At 45.4% G+C, this 20478-nt stretch overlaps 1 protein-coding gene across 1 annotated transcript in view; it reads left to right on the forward strand.

The window, feature by feature from the left end:
- Positions 1 to 482: 482 nt before the first annotated feature.
- The window catches only part of LOC126150288 (Down syndrome cell adhesion molecule-like protein Dscam2), a 198272-nt gene continuing 178276 nt past the window's right edge, over positions 483 to 20478 (forward strand). Inside the window, exon 1 of the mRNA XM_049915867.1 lies at positions 483 to 774. Coding sequence (XP_049771824.1) covers positions 483 to 774 — 292 coding nt within the window. The remainder of the gene's footprint in view (positions 775 to 20478) is intronic.

Below are 20478 nucleotides of genomic sequence, written 5' to 3' on the forward strand. Positions count from 1 at the left end.
CAAGTTAATGAAAGTGGAACTTCACCATATGATTCCATACTATCATCTACCTATAATATTCAATTTGAACACAGCAGCAGAAGTATGTAGATGAATCTGAAGAGAACAAACTGGACAGTTTACAGGAAGCAAATTGCTTACTCCCTGGCGACGAACCGTGAAGAAGGGGAAATCGACGTCGATAAAGCTGTGTAACATTTCAGTAAAGTAGTGAACGGACCATTGGTGATGTCCACACGACATGAAGAACATTAAACCGTCCTGCCTCTGTGTTGCCGTGGAAGATACTAGAATCGATATGAGAACGAAATCGTATTTGCCAGGACTGGCAAGACAAGAGGAGGAAATATATACATCGAAGGGAAATTAAAGCTGCTGTCATAAACTACGGGAATCGACGACGGGTAGACAAACTTTCATCACTTCAACCAGATCCATCTGTATCAGACACTGTCGGAATAATCGCGAAGTCATCACAAGGAATGTCGCCACTCGAAGCAACAGGTGCAACAGTCTTCACACCAACAGATAAAACATTAACAGAACTGTTCGAAGATAATTTCAAGCCGGTGGATGGCTCAGTGGATATACAGCACCTATGGATGCCCGAAGAAGGTATCACTATCTACCACGACGCACACAACCAGGAAGACGATATGAAGATTTCTCCCATTACTGCCAACTGCCAACAAGATACGCAGCTACATCAAAACCCGCTGCATGAAAGCCCTGCTAAACAAGGCACCAGGGAAGGACGAAATCGCTGGAAGAGCAGTAAAGAAATTTCCCTTGGAAGCAAGAACTTTCGACGGCATACCAAGAAGTAAAACTCAACAAAATGGAAGCTAGCTATTACAGCAATAGTTCCAAAGCCTGGGGAGTACAGAAAGGCCCTGACTAATTACAGGCAGCTTAGTAAATCTCCATCTCCGGATGGAATTCCAATTCGGTTTTACAAGGAGCACTCTACGACATTGGTCCCTTAGCTAGCTTGCATTTGTGGTGAATCTCTCGCCCAGCACAGAGTCCCAAGCGACTGGAAAAAAGCGCAGCTGACTCCAGTATACAGGAAGGGTAAAAGAACGGAGCCACAAAATTGCAGACCAATATCCCTAACTTCGGTTTGCTGCAGAATTCTTGACCATATTCTCAGTTCGAATGTTGCAAACGTTCTTGACACTGAGAAGCTTATATCATGGTCTTAGAAAGCATCACTCGAACAAAACTTGCCCTTTCCTCGCATGATACACTGCGAACTATGGATAAAGAGCAATAAGCAGATTCCATATTTCTAGATTTCCGGAAAGCATTTCACACGGTGCCCCGTTGCAGGACGTTAGTGAAGGTCCGAGCATATGGAATAAGTTGACAGACGTGAGTGGCTCGAAGACTTTTTAAGTAATACAATCCAATATTCGTCCTCGACGGCGAGTGTTCGTCAGAGGCGAGGGTATCGTCAGGAGCGCCCCACGGAAGTGTGACAGGACCGCCGTTGTTTCTACGTACACAAACTGTCTGGCGGACATGGTAAGCGGCAGTCTGTTGCTGTTCGCTGACGATGCAGTGGTGTACTGGAAAATGACGTCGTTGAGTGGTTGTAGGAGGATACAAGATGTCTAAGACAAAATTGCTTGTTGGTGTGATGAATGGCATCGAATAGTGAATGTGGGAAAATATACAGGGTGTTTCAAAAATGACCGGTATATTTGAAACGGCAATAAAAACTAAAAGAGCAGCGATAGAAATACACCGTTTGTTGCAATATGCTTGGGACAACAGTACATTTTCTGGCGGACAAACTTTCGAAATTACAATTTTCTACAACAGATGGCGCTGCGGTCTGGGAAACTCTATAGTACGATATTTTCCACATATCCACCATGCGTAGCAATAACATGGCGTAGTCTCTGAATGAAATTACCCGAAACCTTTGACAACGTGTCTGGCGGAATGGCTTCACATGCAGATGAGATGTACTGCTTCAGCTGTTCAATTGTTTCTGGATTCTGGCGGTACACCTGGTCTTTTCAAGTGTCCCCACAGAAAGAAGTCACAGGGGTTCATGTCTGGCGAATAGGGAGGCCAATCCACGCCGCCTCCTGTATGTTTCGGATAGCCCAAAGCAATCACACGATCATCGAAATATTCATTCAGGAAATTAAAGACGTCGGCCGTGCGATGTGGCCGGGCACCATCTTGCATAAACCACGAGGTGTTCGCAGTGTCGTCTAAGGCAGTTTGTACCGCCACAAATTCACGAAGAATGTCCAGATAGCGTGATGCAGTAATCGTTTCGGATCTGAAAAATGGGCCAATGATTCCTTTGGAAGAAATGGCGGCCCAGACCAGTACTTTTTGAGGATGCAGGGACGATGGGACTGCAACATGGGGCTTTTCGGTTCCCCATATGCGCCAGTTCTGTTTATTGGCGAAGCCGTCCGGGTAAAAATAAGCTTCGTCAGTAAACCAAATGCTGCCCACATGCATATCGCCGTCATAAATCCTGTGCACTATATCGTTAGCGAATGTCTCTCGTGCAGCAATGGTAGCGGCGCTGAGGGGTTGCCGCGTTTGAATTTTGTACGGATAGAGGTGTATACTCTGGCGCATGAGACGATACGTGGACGTTGGCGTCATTTGGACCGCAGCTGCAACACGGCGAACGGAAACCCGAGGCCGCTGTCGGATCACCTGCTGCACTAGCTGCGCGTTGCCCTCTGTGGTTGCCGTACGCGGTCGCCCTACCTTTCCAGCACGTTCATCCGTCACGTTCCCAGTCCGTTGAAATTTTTCAAACAGATCCTTTATTGTATCGCTTTTCGGTCCTTTGGTTACATTAAACCTCCGTTGAAAACTTCGTCTTGTTGCAACAACACTGTGTTCTGGGCGGTGGAATTCCAACACCAGAAACATCCTCTGTTCTAAGGAATAAACCATATTGTCTACAGCACACTTGCACGTTGTGAACAGCACACACTTACAGCAGAAAGACGACGTACAGAATGGCGCACCCACAGACTGCGTTGTCTTCTATATCTTTCACATCACTTGCAGCGCCATCTGTTGTTGAAAATTGTAACTACTGTAATTTCGAAAGTTTGTCCGCCTGAAAATGTACTGTTGTCCCAAGCATATTGCAACAAACGGTGTATTTCTATCGCTGCTCGTTTAGTTTTTATTGCCGTTTCAAATATACCGGTCATTTTTGAAACACGCTGTAAGTTAGTGCGGATGAGTAGGAAAAACAAACCTTTAATGTTAAAATACAGTCAATTCGTTTGAATATCTGGGCATAACGTTGCAAAGTGACATGAAATGGAACGAGAATGTGAGAACTGTGGTTGGGTAGGCTAATGGTACACTTCGGTTTATTGGGGGATTTCTAGGAGAATTTGGTTCACATGTAAAGGAGAATGCACATAGGATGCTGGTGCGACCTATTCTTCAGTACTGCTCACGTTTTTGGACATGTACCAGGTCGGATTGAAGGAAGACATTCGAGCAGTTCAGAGGTGTGCTGCTAGATTTGTCACAAGTAGGCTCGAACACGACCTTAAGTCTTACGGAGATGATTCGGAAACTCAAATGGGAATCCGTGCAGGGAAGCCGACTTTCTTTTCGAGGACCACTGTTCAGAATATTTTGTGCACAGGCATTTAAAGCTGAATGCTGAGTGATTCTACTGCCGCCAACGTACATTGCGAGTAAGGACCACAAAGATAACATACGAGAAATTAGGGCTCACACGGAGGATTATACATAGTCGTTTTTCGCTCTCTCTATTTGCTAGTGCAACAGGTGAGTAAATGACTAGTAGTGGTACATGACACCCTCCATCAAGCACCGAACGGTGGTTTGTGGAGTACCTGTGTAGATGCAGATGACGATGTAGTCTTTCTCCTCTCTCATTCCTAGTACCAACAAATATTCTCCTCCAACAATTCCTTCTACTGCTTCCCCTACACCCGCTTTCCAATTTCCCATGACTATTTGATTTTCATCTCCCTCTACGTCCTGAATTACCAGTTCAATATCCTCATATACTTTCTCTATGTCTTCATCTTCAGCTTGCGACGTCGGCGGGTATACCTGAACTATCGTTGTCGGCGTTGGTTTGCTGTCGATTCTGATGAGAACAAGCCTATCACTGATCTGTTCATAATTAACATATTTTCTGCTCTACCTTCGTACTCCCGTTATACTTCTGCTGCTGTTTATATTACTCTATACTCATGTGACTAGAAATCTATGTGTTCTTTCCATTTCACTTCATTGAACCCTACTGCATCTAGATTGAGCCTTTTTAGGTTTTCTAGCATGCCTACCACTTTCAGGCTCCTGACATTCCACATCCCGTCTCGTAGAACGTTAGCCTTTCGTTGGTTATTCAGTCTGGCCTCTCCATACGCTGATTAAGGTTGGTTGGTTGATTTGGCGGAGGGGACCAAACAGCGAGGTCATCGGCCCCATTGGATAAGGAAAGGATGGGGAAGGAAGTCGGCGTGCCCTTTCATAGGAACCATCCCGACATTTGCCTGAAGCGCTTTAGGGAAATCACGGAAAACCTAAATCAGGATTCTCGTCGCGGGTTTGAACCGTCGTTCTCCCGAATGCGAGTTCAGTGTACTAACCACTGCGCCACCTCGCTCGGTACCTATTAATATCTATAAAACCAGACTATCTTGCATACATGCAGTTTTATATCATTTCGCTACCGTATTACACTTTCATGCAAAGTAACGCCATGTACATGACCGGGAGTAGGATGCATGCTTGTCATAGTTCTGTTCATGTCACGTTGAAGACGAGCGGGAACTTCTGTTCTGTGAGGAGGCTAACATCTCACTAGCAGTGAACAGTCAGGGGGCAGGCGTGACATCCGGTCGCTGGGAATTGTGGACAGAATCTCGGCGGCATTATCTTCTGATGTCGGGTCTCAGGGACCAGAGTGACGGCCGCTCGCTATTTTTGCAATGGCTGGAGCCAGTTTTCTCGCGAAAACTTCATGTTTTGGGAAGGAACACGCCAGCACATCGCCGCGTTAGTGCTGTTGTTTGGAACGTTTCAGAGAAATGGTCGCCGAGTTCCGGGGGATAACCGCGAGAATGGCGCCACATGTACCAACTCAGTTATCATATACCGTTGGCGCCCATCGTCAAAAAATTTCGCCGCACCAAGTCCTGGCGAAGGCAGTGGTAGGTTGCTCGACCGTTACGTGATGATGATGATGATGTTTGGTTTGTGGGGCGCTCAACTGCGTGGTTATCAGCGCCCGTACAATTATCCAATCTTTGCTCAGTCCAATTTCGCCACTTTCCTGGATGATGATGAAATGATGAGGACAACACAAACACCCAGTCATCTCGAGGCAGGTGAAAATCCCTGACCCCGCCGGGAATCGAACCCGGGACCCCGTGCTCGGGAAGCGAGAACGCTACCGCGAGACCACGAGCGGCGGACGACCGTTACGTCAGCACACGTTTGCAGCCACCGCCGGGAATTGTCTGGAAGGACTGGTACTGGCGCCTAGGTTGACGGAGTACGGAAGTGGCAGTCTGGACGACTTTGCTGTAGCCGGCCGGAGTGGCCGAGCGGTTCTAGGCGCATCAGTCTGGAACCGCAAGTCCCATAGTGCTCAGACCCATTTGAACCATTTTTTTGACTTTGCTGTAAGTCCAAAACTGGCGAAAGCTTTGTTTATCAGCGACGATTGCTCCAACGGGGCAATCGCTATCTGCGTGCGCGGCGGAAGAAAAGTCTTCGGTAGTGGTTCCTGGCCGCCACAGGAGTCGCTCACTTACTTTGTCGCTCTCGCTGCAGAGTAATTCCATTCGCAGTTTCATTTGTCAACCCATGCGGACAAACACTTAGTTTTTTCACCCTCGCACTTCGAGCGGTCTTGAAGGCAGAGCCCATCTCCGGGCAACAGAGCCGACCACGGGTAGCAAGCGTCACCAGCGAGGCGCAGCTGCAGCCTGCACGGTTCCAGTTGATTTCTGAACTGCCCAAAATTGTAAATGAGGTTTCTCAGCGGTGGCATCTGCAGAACCACTTTGCCTCCTCAGTTGATATCGTGGCACTGCGCCCGATAACTCACTTGTTTATTGATGTTATACATTTCGCTAGTTCTATTTCCTGCCCCTTCTTGTAGCAGAGAAGAACACTTGATTCCACGCAGTATCGTTTTACTAGGTTCTTGCACACACCTGTATCAGGTGAGGACTGTTTACATGTTTAATTTACGTTAATATGCACGGTGTCCGAAAAGCCTTTCCCTGATTACATAAATTGATAACTCAGGTTAGAAGTAAGATACAAATATGAAACTGGTGTCTAATTGTTTACAGACTATCAAAGTTTTTTTCACACATCAGTTAATTTCCACATGAGCACCCTTCGTAGCACATAGCACATCTAAGCGATATTCAGTTTCCGTCCACACATTAGCCAACATCACTGGAGGGATCGATTCAATGACTGTGGTTATCCGTTGCCGCAGGGTTTCAAGATCTGGTCAAGATCTGGTACACGTGTTCGGTAGACCTCGTCCTTGACATAACCCCATAAAAAGAAGTCTAATGGGGCTATGTCAGGAGAGCGTGGAGGCCAAACCGTTTGCCCATCACGGCCAATCCACCGCCCAGGGAAGGTCATATCGAGATAGGCACGGACGTCCAAACCCCAATGAGGCGGTGCACCGTCTTGCTGAAACAAGACATCGAGGTGATACTGAAGCAGCTGAGGAACAGCATACAGTTGCAACATGTCCAGGTACACTGCAGATGTGACGGTAGCCTCGGCGAAGAAGAATGGCCCGATAATTCGATCGTGCAATAGCGCGCACCGAAGATTTACCTTTGGACTGCCTCTGGTGCACTCCATGACCTCGGCAGGGGGTTGTGAACCGCAAATGCGCACATTATGGCGATTCACTACTCCACTGAAAAAAAAGGTCGCCTCGTCAGAAAAGGCAATTCGTCTGACATAACCATCATCGTCCTCAATACGTGATAGCATTTCTACCGCAAAGTCATATCGACGTGTACTGTCATTGGGCAACAAGGTTCAAATGGTTCAAATGGCTCTGAGCACTATGGGACTTAACTTCTAAGGTCTTCAGTCCCCTAGAACTTAGAACTAATTAAACCTAACTAACCTAAGGACATCACACACATCCATGCCCGAGGCACGATTCGAACCTGCGACCGTAGCGGTCACGCTGTTCCAAACTGAAGCGCCTAGAACCGCACGGCTACACCGGCCGGCTTAACGGTTTCATTTAATATGAGACTACAATACAGACAAAATATCAAATCATTTTGTTAACATAGAATACTTACATTAAATTCATTTCTACGTGAATAACAATAGTTATTTATCTCTATCGCCGAGTACTAGAACACTGTTTATACCTAAAAAGTGAAACATCCCCATAGAAAAATTATAAATGACTGTACTTAAACTGACACACAATATTTTTAGCGCAACGCAATCTGACTTTCAAAAATTCCTGCAAAAGAATGGCCCTGACTAACAATAACATATACCTTTCATGAATCAGCTACCTCACAAAATCTTCGTTTCTCAAACTACTGCAATACGTGATAGCATTTCTACCGCAAAGTCATATCGACGTGTACTGTCATTGGGCAACAAGGTTCAAATGGTTCAAATGGCTCTGAGCACTATGGGACTTAACTTCTAAGGTCTTCAGTCCCCTAGTACTTAGAACTAATTAAACCTAACTAACCTAAGGACATCACACACATCCATGCCCGAGGCACGATTCGAACCTGCGACCGTAGCGGTCACGTGGTTCGACCGGTTCGACTGTAGCGCCTAGAACCGCTCGGCCACCACGGCCGGCCTGGGCAACGAGGTCTGAACGATTTGCACTTTGTATGCACGAAACAATAAACGTTTGTGTAAAATGTTATGGAGAGAGCTTTTTGGCATCTGTAATTCACGTGAGGCCCTGCGCACCGATTTCTTCGGACTTGGCAGAAAAGACTGCCTTACAGCTTCCACCCTGTCTGCTGAGGTTCTTGGTCGACCAGACCTCGGAAGGTCAGCAACCGATCCTGTGTTCTTGAACTTCTCATACCAGGCTTTAATGCTCTTGACATCAGGTGGATTCCTTCCAAATGTCGTCTGGAAGTGTCTTTGCACTGTGGTTGGTGATCGTGTGTCATGGTACCACAGGACACACTGTGCCTTCTCCTGATTGGTTAACAGGGATTCTTGGGCACTGCACCTCATCCACTACTTACGTACTGCGAACCTAAAACAGAAAAAAAACTTTGATAGTTGTAAACAATTCGACACAATGTTACTTAAAATCCGTCTTGATTGCAATTTTTTTTTATTATTATTCATATGACCGGTTTCGGTTCATTCAGAACCATCTTCAGATCTGGTATTTCAGTTACAGGAGTAACCCGTCCAAATCCAGCAACTTTCACATGCTACGTCACATCTACGTCATGTGACGTAGCATGTGAAAGTTGCTGGATTTGGACGGGTTACTCCTGTAACTGAAATATCAGATCTGAAGATGGTTCTGAATGAACCGAAACCGGTCATATGAATAATAACGAAAAACAATTGCAATCAAGACGGATTTTAAGTAACATAAAATCACTGATTGCTGTTATCCCATAACACATTATGTCTGTTTTTGCAAAATTCGACACAAGTTTCATATTTGCATCTTACTTCTAGCCTGAGTTATCAATTTATGTAATCAGGGAAAGACTTTTCGGACACCCTGTACATAACTGTTCCTTGTAAAAATTCATGATCTATTTTCCATTGCAATTTAAGAAAAATAAATGTAACTGTAATTTTTTAGGACGGCATATATCTGTTAACAGTTACACGCAGCAGAATCCTTTTCCATCACCATTTTCGGAGGGAACTTCGATCAATTAATTTGTCACACTGATGTCCGCCTGCTTAGCTGAGTGTTAACGTGTTTGCCTACTATGCAGCAGACCCGTGTTCGATTACCGGTCGGGTTGGAGATTTTCTCCGCGCTTGGACTGAGTGTTCTGTTGTCCCCATCATCGTGTCATCGCCACCAACGCGCAGGTCGCCCAGTGTGGCGTCACCTAAAGTAAGACCTGGAACGCGGCTGCCGAATTTCCCGAACGGGTCCTCCCAGCTATCAGTGCTACGCGGTCATGTCATTTTTTACCGAATGAATTATATGAGAGGCTAGCAACCCCAACATAGACTTATATGTGGGTCACTAAAATATTGCATTACACACATTCCGGAGATTCAGTATAAACCCACGTAGGTGTGATTTGCATAACATCGAATTCTGTCCTCTATCTTGCGTATCAGTTTAGGATCCCACGATACCAAACACGTGGCTGGTTTGCAAACTCCGCAAGACCTTCCTTGCGCGCTCTGCACAGATGACTGCCGCACACAGCCAGGCAGAGCAGCCTGTCAGAGCCCCGTACTTTTTCATTTAAAAATAAAAAAAAAAGAAAAGAAAAAAAAGGAGGTTGGGGTGCTGGGAGCTTGCCAGTTTGCCCGTTTATGAAAGGAGTCGGTGTGGACAGCCGAAGCATTCCAAGTTCAGCCAGAAAAACGTTAAATGGGACTGAGGTCGGGGCTTTTGGTACGCGAGTCCATCAAACCCACAGCCGGCTTTTTCTCCCCAAAGCGTCTCGTGCCGGTGGCTGCGGTGCACAGAGGAGGCTTATCGCGTTGCTACGGGAAGGCGAGACTTCATTAATCACCGGCCAAAACCAGTGGTGCGGGCCTATCGCGCCACCTCCGCCTGCCTTTACTATCGTCACAGATCCGTCACTGTCAGGTAAAAACAGGGTTCAGCAGGTAGCAGCCAGGCCGCCACGGGGCCGCCAGAGTTCTACGTCGTCACTCAACGTGACTCACCGCCACGTAATCCATTCTTCTGATGCCCCACAGAAAGACGACACGTGTGTGTGCGCCACATTAAGGTACGTCACGCTATCACTTTTGTGGTCAATGGCTTCGCGTCTCCAATACAACGAATGAAGGCAAGTTCGTGTTCAGAAGGGTGTAAGATGGGGTTCCAAACTATCACCACTGTTTGCATAACCTACACTTTGAAAATGCAATGAAAGAATTCGTAGCAAACTTCGGAAGAGGATTAAAAAGCAAGGGGGACAGATCTCAGCGCTCAGGTCGGCAGTCGACTCGGACCTGTTGAAATAATGGACATGATACTCAGCACAGAATAGGGTTCAAGCATAAACTTGTGTACCCTACTGTGTACAGACAGATTGCTATCAGCAGCACTGGCGGTGACATAGAGACTGCTGCGGCAAATAAGCGATTCTGATTCTTTATGACAATGGAGTACACGAAGTGAAAGAAAAGCCAAAAGCAAAGTCCAGACCGCAGCGAAAGTCGTTGTAAGCGTGCACAAAGATTCCAGGGAGTGATTAGAATCAAGAAACATAAACACAGGGGAAGTGAATCACTGTACTGTCAATGTCACGTGAATAGAAACGTCCAGGGAATTGTGAGAACTGTCGGAGAAGTGTGGGGCGGCGTATTTACGGACTCAACTGTCGCGTCAGAGACTGGACCTATGTGAGAAGGATGCAGAGGTGGCCACATTATCTCTGACCTCTCTTCCAAGTCGTTACCAGGCCTATATGGAAAACACGCATCACTGCCGGATACTAAATCAACATAGGGAAAATTATAGCGCTGAAGAGAAGAGTGAAGGAGACCAGCGACCTGCTTTACATCAAAACTGAGATGAAGAAGATGCAAGAATTCTGCCGCCTAGGATGCAAAACAGTTAAGGATGGCGAAGCAACGACGATATCGGTAGAAAACTGGCATGATTCAAGAAAACTTTCTTCAATAGAATAGCACCTCTGGTATCAGATATTGATGTGGAACTGTGGAAAAATCTCCTGCAACTGTGAGTCGGGTGAACTGCAATCTATGGGAATGAAACGAGAATCATAGGAAATCCGGTGAAGAACAAACCAGAAACCTCTGAAATGTTAAAGCAGCAGGACATAATATATTAGTATCGGCTTCATCAATGCTGATAACACTTTGTAATAGCACTGGTAGTATCAGATGCGAATCTGTAACCCAGGAAGGCCACTTCTGCCCACAGTGGGGTGTGCAGGAACTGTTCGTTGGGATCTTCAAATACCGCGGCAAGCACAGAGTCAGGCCAGCTCTTTCAGCGTGACTTCCACACAAGAGCACGATGTCTGGTCACATGCAGCGGGCGTATTCATCGAGTCAGCAGAGCGCTACCCTAGCATAACACACTGTGCACGGGCCCGCGGCGACGAGTGTATACAGTGCTGTCACAATGGGTCGGAAGTGACCAGTGAAGTGGTCAACCTGGCACAAGAATGGCGTCATCCTGGTAGCAGACAACTCCAACGGCGGTACCAGTTCGAGACCCGCGGCTTTGCCCAGCTGATGTCTTTCCTTGGTAAGGTTGGGGCTGCTCAGCAAAATGGCTCTGAGTGCTATGGGACTTAAAAAATCTGTGGTCATCAGTCCCCTAGGACCTAACTAAGGACATCACACACATCCATGCGCGAGGCAGGATTCGAACCTGCGACCGTAGCGGTCACGGGTTCCAGACTGAAGCGCCTACAACCGCACGGCCACACCGGCCGGCGCTGCTCAGCACCACACTGGACCATCGGCTGGTGCGTGCGAAGAGAGTCACGGCGTCGGTGAGTGTGGGAGATCCGAGTAGAAGTGTTATTCACGGCTGAGTAGGTCTGGGCAGCTGTCTGCGACTGCAGCTCGGCCCCTGTTAGGTAGGTGGAGCCGCAGCTTTGTACCGTGGCATGTGGAAACGCAGTCCAGTATCAAGGCTGACTGCTGCACTGCAGAACGCTATAGACGTAGTATTTTAGCATCCAGTAGCAGGATGTCGTAGACGGCTTTCTTGCAAGCCACTCGTCTGTTTGCGAAGTTTGGATAGCAGCTGCTGCCGGTACACGTTGAAAAACACAGCTATCCAACAAACGTGGGGGATTTGTTGGCAAAATCGGCACCGTAGCAATATATAAAAACATGATAATCGTTCTGGCGTAACATCAAGCGCCGGCACGTCGGCATGGAATGTAACCGCAGAGAAGGCTGTGAGGTGACGTCAGGACCGCACCACGACAGGAGCGGCCTCACTCCGGAGAGAATACAAGCGCCACCCAGCAAGTCTCAGCCGCACCAGAAGACCAGCCGTCATCCTAACTGTTTAGCTGAAACTTGTGATCTACATCAATTGCGAGTGCGGTAATTGTACAGGGTTATTACAAATGATTGAAGCGATTTCACAGCTCTACAATAACTTTATTATTTGAGATATTTTCACAATGCTTTGCACACACATACAAAAACTCAAAAAGTTTTTTTAGGGATTCACAAATGTTCGATATGTGCCCCTTTAGTCATTCGGCAGACATCAAGCCGATAATCAAGTTCCTCCCACACACGGCGCAGCATGTCCCCATCAATGAGTTCGAAAGCATCGTTGATGCGAGCTCGCAGTTCTGGCACGTTTCTTGGTAAAGGAGGTTTAAACACTGAATCTTTCACATAATCCCACAGAAAGAAATCGCATGGGGTTAAGTCGGGAGAGCGTGGAGGCCATGACTTGAATTGCTGATCATGATCTCCACCACGACCGATCCATCGGTTTTCCAATCTCCTGTTTAAGAAATGCCTAACATCATGATGGAAGTGCGGTGGAGCACCATCCTGTTGAAAGATGAAGTCGGCGCTGTCGGTCTCCAGTTGTGGCATGAGCCAATTTTCCAGCACGTCCAGATACACGTGTCCTGTAACGTTTTTTTCGCAGAAGAAAAATTGGCCGTAAACTTTAAACCGTGAGATTGCACAAAACACATTAACTTTTGGTGAATTGTGAATTTTCTGCACGAATGCGTGAGGATTCTCTACTGCCCAGATTCGCACATTGTGTCTGTTCACTTTATCATTAAGAAAAAATGTTGCTTCATCACTGAAAACAAGTTTTGCATTGAACGCATCCTCTTCCATGAGCTGTTGCAACCGCGCCGAAAATAGCGTTTGAATTTGTCATCGGGTGTCAGGGCTTGTAGCAATTGTAAACGGTAAGGCTTCTGCTTTAGCCTTTTCCGTCAGATTTTCCAAACCGTCGGCTGTGGTACGTTTAGCTCCCTGCTTGCTTTATTCGTCGACTTCCGCGGGCTACGCGTGAAACTTGCCTGCACGCGTTCAACCGTTTCTTCGCTCACTGCAGGCCGACCCGTTGATTTCCCCTTACAGAGGCGTCCAGAAGCTTTAAACTGCGCATACCATCGCCGAATGGAGTTAGCAGTTGGTGGATCTTTGTTGAACTTCGTCCTGCAGTGTCGTTGCACTGTTATGACTGACTGATGTGAGAGCATTTCAAGCACGACATACGCTTTCTCGGCTCCTGTCGCCATTTTGTTTCACTGCGCTCTCGAGCGCTCTGGCGGCAGGAACCTGAAGTGCGGCTTCAGCCGAACAAAACTTTATGAGTTTCTCTACGTATCTGTAGTGTGTCGTGACCATATGCCAATAAATGGAGCTACAGTGAATTTATGAAATCGCTTTCTATCTATGGAAGGATACTGATTATTTGCATGTCGCCAATTGCTTGCGACCCACCTTGTACATACGCAAGTTAAGTATTGTCAGTTCAATTACTGTGATAAACTGCATTAATATGATTTGCTTGTATGTTGTGTAGCTATCCGAGAAAGCAGCCTCCTAGGCACCCTATAAGACAAGAGTGGGCAGGATCGCACAATAGTAATGTGATAAACACACATCACCCATAGTGTACGGTCGCCGTCAGCATGATAACGCTGGCAGGGAAATGCAAGATCCGGACTTGGAAAAGTTACGGGGAAGTGCGTCGCATCTGCTAGTGCGACCAGTTCTCGAACACTTTTCTGGTGTTTGGAGGCGACGAATAAATTCAAAGACGTGCAGCTACGATCATAACTGCTCGATATGGCCCGTATACATTTATTATGTAACACAAGTGCTTGAAGAACTTAAATGGGAAGCTTAGGAACAAAGACGAAACGCTGTTGGGTAAATTTGGAGAACATCTATTCCACGGTGACTGCGCGACCATCATGCTGCCGCCAACATATGTGTCGCCTAGGGATCGTGAAAGAGAGATAACAGAAATTTTGGCCCTTGTAGAGGTCAGTAACTAATGCAACACCTTTTTCTGAAAGCAGGTTCATATTATTCCGTTTTAATCAGGAATCAAGTAGACCATATTGTTCCCCACTCTTTTGGCTACAAAATCGTATTTTTCAACATAATTTCTGCCCAGTACGACGGCCTTACGCCTCATTATTTCAAGGGCCTGTGTGTGCGCATGGTACCACTCTCTTGACGTCGGAGGCAACATCTTACTGCACCAACAACGTCCCCATCACCCACGTACTGCTTCCCGTGGAGTTACTCCTTCATTGAGCCGAACCGGTGGAGGTCGGAAGGTGCGAGATTTGGGCTGTAGGTTGGATGAGAAAGAGTAGTCTGCTGAAGTTTTGTGAGCTCCTCTTGGATGCTCAGACTTGTGCGAGGCTATTTCATTGTCATGGAGAAGGAGTGTGTTCGCATTTTTGTGGTGACGAACATGACGAAGTCATTTCTTAAATTATTGAAGCGTAGCACAATACACTTCGTAGTTGATCGTTGCAGCAGAAAGGAGAACGTCAATCCCAGAAGGCAGTCGCCACGACTTTATCGGCTGACGTTGCGGTTTGAAATTTTGCATCCGAAAAGAGCTGGTGGGGCTCCATCCATGGACGATTCTAAGTGGTGAACCCATGTTTTATCGCATGTATAACGATGTTCGACAAAAAATTGTCACCATGAGCCTCGTAACAAGCAAGCAATTGCGCACAGATGGCCTTCTATTAGGCGGCGAGGAACCAAGAAGGCACACTCCTTTGAGTACCGCAATTGTTTGATGTCTGTGTCAGCACTACCAACAGATGTCCAGTTCAGCAGCGAGGTGCTCGACTTTGATACGTCGATTACTTCGAATGAGAGTGTCCGCACGTTCCAACATTGCAGGAGTAAGAGCTGTGAGCGGCCGGCCAGCACGCGGGAGGTGGGACAGGCTTGCGCGACCTTGCTGCGACGATGACAAACGCCTCGCCGTGCTTTTGTTCAGTGCCAGGTCTCCGCAGACATTCTGCAAGCGCCTACAAATATCTGCGATGCTCTGGTTTTCCATCAAAAGAAACGCAATGACAGCTCTCTGCTTGGAACGCACCTCTGTTACAGACGCCAATTTGAAAGCAACTTATAGCGCCGCTACCTATCTAAACTTCATGGAACTACAAGGGCTGAAATGGGAATATTCCACGATGGCATTTTAACCGAAATTGGACGAAAAATAAATCCCTTGTATTACTTACTGAAAGCCTATAGCATATAGGCAGTCCCCTACTCAATAGAGGAATGCAGTATGAAAGACAATTGATAATATTGGTACAACATGCCCTCCGCCATACACTGTACAGTGCTTTCCAGAATACGTATATGTAGATCTAGATGTAGAACTGTTGGCCAAACATAGAAAATGAAAGAGGTATTTTCGTCTGGAAATCCTTGTTATGTTCTGCTTGATTGCAAGAACATGTGTTTGATTATTCAATTATAGCATTCTCTACTGGTATTCTATAGTGTGCCCAGCTACTCTTGTCTGTCTCCTGCTTCCTAGTCTATGATTTACAGCTGTGAGCACCCAAGGTACACTTGACAGCATAAAAAGTGGGTCGCACTTGAATTCCAACTTGTAGGCTGCACCTGAATGTATGCAACCAACATAGCATATCTGTGTTGCACGTAGTCGCAACCCTCCACAGCACAGTAGTTGTAAGATACACAATGGGTACCGCTAGAGACTACTAGAGAACACCGGTCTTTATGACAGTCCGTCCAGATAGTACCACGATAGTACAGAAGAGATCAGACAGTCCTTAGCGTTTGTAAACTTAATTACAATAAGTGACATTTCAAACGTTATGGGACAACTAATTTTGTCACATAAATCGTTCAGTAATCCTTAGGTACAATTAAATATTTGAGACAGTATATGGATTTATAAAGTCGTATGGCAATTGGGAACAAGTTCTTTGCTTTCTAAAAGGTTTACCCAACATATGCTGAACGTTGTTCAACGTTCGATGGGGAGTGGTTTGGCATCAACTTTATGTAATACTAAGCAGTTACAAGAAAACGTGATTAATGTCGGAATTCCCAACATTAACAGAGAATCACAAGTAATATCATTGTTCACATTACTCATCAACATTTACTTGTACTCAAAGTTGTACTTTAAATGACATGACCAACGTCTTTGTTCTGGATCTGGATGCCAACCCAGAACGTAAAGCCATTGTTAACCAAGCAAAGCTTTGTGCCTTATCGAGACACGATCACTAGGCAGAAAGAGACGTCAAATATTGATGTTTTCACCAGCATCAGTTATCAATTCTCAGCTTGAACGTAAATGACGATAATGTTTGTACGAAACCAGGAACCCTAACATGACAATTACCTTCTTGGTAATTAACCTCGAAAGACGTATATTTTTGCATTGTCAAAGAACAAAAGATGCACATGTTTAAAATTGAAATACCATCATGTAATGCTGGTGACAAGGATGCGAACCCAGCACCTAATTGGATTGTTGATTAAGTACGTAAAATCAGAATGTAGATATCGCAGTTTGTCACCAATAGTGAGGTTGGAACCTTAAATGACGACTGAAGTTGTATTGCCTGACCGGGATTCGAACCCGGCTCCTACCGCCGCCGTTGTCTAACCAGGAACAGACGGGAAATGTCCAATGTTGGTCCACCATTAGCGAGATGTGCGCACGTTTACCTAGAAATAAGGAGACGAAAACGTCTATGCTCACTGACAGTCAAACGCCGTACACATGGTTATGAAGACACGTTAATATGTTGTTGTTGTTGTGGTCATCAGTCCTGAGACTGGTTTGATGCGTTAATAATCAAATTCTTATTCAGTAGCAGCTAGGAGTAGCACGTTTAGTTGCATATCATGGTGTTAATTTGCAAGTGGATTGACTGCCGTAAAGAGCAATGTTCTCTAGTAGTCGTGTATCATTGAGGTGTAAATGAAGAACCTCAGCAGAAAGTAATTTCCGTCGTGAAGCACGTATTGTTTCAGAGACACTGAGTACATGTTATAAGTACACAAAACGTGTATTATATACTATTATTTGGAGAAGCTGCCGCAAAACCTGTTTACTTTTACATTCCACTTAGTTGTCGTGGTTGAATACGTGTTTTCTTAAGGCTACATCTAATGCAGAATGCTTACAAGAAAGAATAGTTTCCTGCTTCATGCTATTGCTAGCTAGGTGAAATATTTTGTGGTGGCTATGTTTAAAATGAATGTATTTTTGAACGTATTGTTCGTAAAATATTTGAATGAATCGTCAACTGTAGGTGTGCCTGCACATGTTACAGCTGCGTTAGTTTATACTACGTACTTGGGTAGGTTAGGGGTAACTTTTGATCCTCAAGGGGTGACTGTGGCCTTGCGCCCTGGAAGCCTGGGAGGAAGTTGCTTCTTCAGGCTGTTACGTCCGACGGCTTATACATTGTATGCCAAGACGCATGATAGAAGTACAAAATAATGAAGGATTCTGGAGAAAATATTAGAGTCCTTAAAATGTTTTGTTATGTCTTCTTTTTCGTCATTTTTCCTCATTGGGAGCTAGTGGAAGATCGCGTAGCAACAGAAAAGATACAATATGGGTTAGTTTTCCTTTGAGTTGCCTTTTTAATTCAAGTTGGTTTCTTTTGAATAAACAGTTTGTTAAAAATTCTATTTTGATTTCATTTATACCCTGTCTAAATACTTACAAACTAATCAGCGTAGATGGACTCTGTCACAGTAGTTTTTCTTATTTCAAATACATCTCTCTCTTCCCATCCATCCATGAATACACCGTCCGTCCTCCACACAATACGCAAAAGGTTTCATATTATGTTTACTGGTTGTTAATATCTCCTCTATTCTCTCTCTCAAACTCTCTCTCTCTCTGACACTATCGCCACAAGTACCCTTCTATTCCATTCCCCCAAAACTTTATAAACAAATCTAACGGTTTCCATTGACGCTACATTTTCTCTTTTAATTGCCGCTGTCTTTACTCTCTATCATTCCTCTCGCTGCTGTCTTTACTCTCTATCATTCCTCTCAACACCTATGAAACCGTATTCTTTGATCTCTCCTTCCCTATAACCCATTCTTCGTTCTGAAAACAGTCCTTCCTTATCTCTCGGTCCTAAGATAAAACGAACTGTGGCACACATTTATGTAAGCAATACTTTGCAAGCATGTCACGCTTATATTTTGCACTTCTGCACTTCTATCCATTCCCAGATCTCGCTCTCCTTCCTGTAACCCGTCCATTGGCATCTGCATCTACGTCTAAATGAATACTCTGCAATTCATAATTTTGTGCTTGGCAGTGGATTCTGTGGTCTGGTGGATTAATCTTGTATTGATGTGTAAAACGTGTAGGTTCACATCTCACGTCAACCGAGCGAGGTGGCGCAGTGGTTAGACACTGGACTCGCATTCGGAAGGACGACGGTTCAATCCCGCGTCCGGCCATCTTGATTTAGGTTTTCCGTGATTTCCCTAAATCACTTCAGGCAAATGCCGGGATGGTTCCTCCGAAAGGGCGCGGCCGACTTCCTTCCCCATCCTTCCCTAATCCGATGAGACCGATGACCACGCTGTCTGGTCTCCTTCCCCAAACCAACCAACCAACCATCTCACGTCAGGCGTACATTTTTAACACACACAAGTAGCTCTCCTTCACCCCTAGTAACGCCAAGTGCAGAACGCCAGTAAGCTCCGTAGTTCAATGACCGCAGTAAAGATAACACCCCTTCGCTGCCGACTAGGGCAGATCAGGATTCGTTTGAGCTGTGACAGATGGAGAAACCCCGAACGGCAGAGACTCTGTCACCAGCAATCCGTCGTAAACTAGAAAACTCATTTCATTTAATGAATCAATGGCCGTGTAAGTTCACAAGGCTCTTACTTTATTTGATACTGAGACGTTGAAAATTGTAGTGCTGGACTGGATTCGAATTTGATTTCACTGTGTTCCCCAAGATTGCAAGATCTTCTAGGCCTAATCGAAAGGCACCTATCTGGTTTCGAATCCTAATCAGCACAAAATATTCGTTATTTCATTTCAAGCCCTAGCATGTGCACTCTGAACTACTAGTGAAAAATAGTTGCATTTTCAACATCTCTTCGTGCGTTCTCAGCTGTAACGTGTTCGTTTCAACTCACATGATGAGCTTTTTATCACATTACAAGATCAAATGTTTCCTTACATCTTTTCAAGTTGAAACATTCCTCTCCATCCTACTGGCGAAAACGGATTTGGGTTTGACGTTGTGTTCGTTGTGATCACCAATGACGATATGTTGTGGATTCAACTTCCAGCCAGCAAAGTATTTTTCATCACATCATTGAAAGTACAAACGTGCCACTTCTAGCTATTACTGGAAAAGAATTTGATAGTTAAAGTGTCTTCATAACCACGTGTGCGGGGTTTGAATTCCATTCAGCACAGAACTTTTCGTCACCTGATGTCTAGCTAAACATGCGCACATCTCGCTACTGGTGAACCAACAATAGCTATTTATCGTCTGTTCCTCGCTAGAAAACGACGGCGCTAGATGCTGGGTTCGAATACCAGTTAGGCAAAAACAATTCTATCGTCATTTAAGGTTCCAACATCTCGCTATTGGTGAAAACATTTGATATTTAACTTCTGATTTTATGTACTTCGCTAACAATTCGATTAGGTGCTGGGTTAACATCCCTCATTTAAGGTTCCAACATCTCGCTATTGGTGAAAACATTTGATATTTAACTTCTGATTTTACGCACTTCGTTAACAATCCTATTAGGTGCTGGGTTCGCATCCCTGTCACAAGATTTACATGATGACATTTAAATTTTAAACATGAGCATACCTTGTTCCTTGTGAATGACACCATACTAAACGTCGTTGGGGGTAGTTCCCAGGAACGTAACTGTTATGACAGGATTCCCAGTTCAGTACAAACATTTTTGTCGTTTATTTTCAGGATCTGAATTGATAACTGATACTGGTGCAATACGGGTCCCAATAAGGCACAAACAAAGCTTAGTTTAGTTAGCAATGGCTATAGGTGCTGGGTTTGAATCCAGGTCCAGAACGACGACGTTGGTCATGTGATTTAAATTTCAAATTTGTATACACGTAGGTGTTGGTGGGTTACGAGAACAATGATATTACTGGTGATTCGCTGTTAATGTTGAGATTTCCGTAGAGTGCTTGTTGCCGTTAATCGCGCTTTTTTACTGGTTCGTCCAATATCCAGTTTCCAGAGCCACTCGCCGTTG

This window comes from Schistocerca cancellata, chromosome 2 (genome assembly GCF_023864275.1).
Source record: "Schistocerca cancellata isolate TAMUIC-IGC-003103 chromosome 2, iqSchCanc2.1, whole genome shotgun sequence".
In the NCBI taxonomy this organism is placed as follows: Eukaryota; Metazoa; Arthropoda; class Insecta; order Orthoptera; family Acrididae; genus Schistocerca; species Schistocerca cancellata.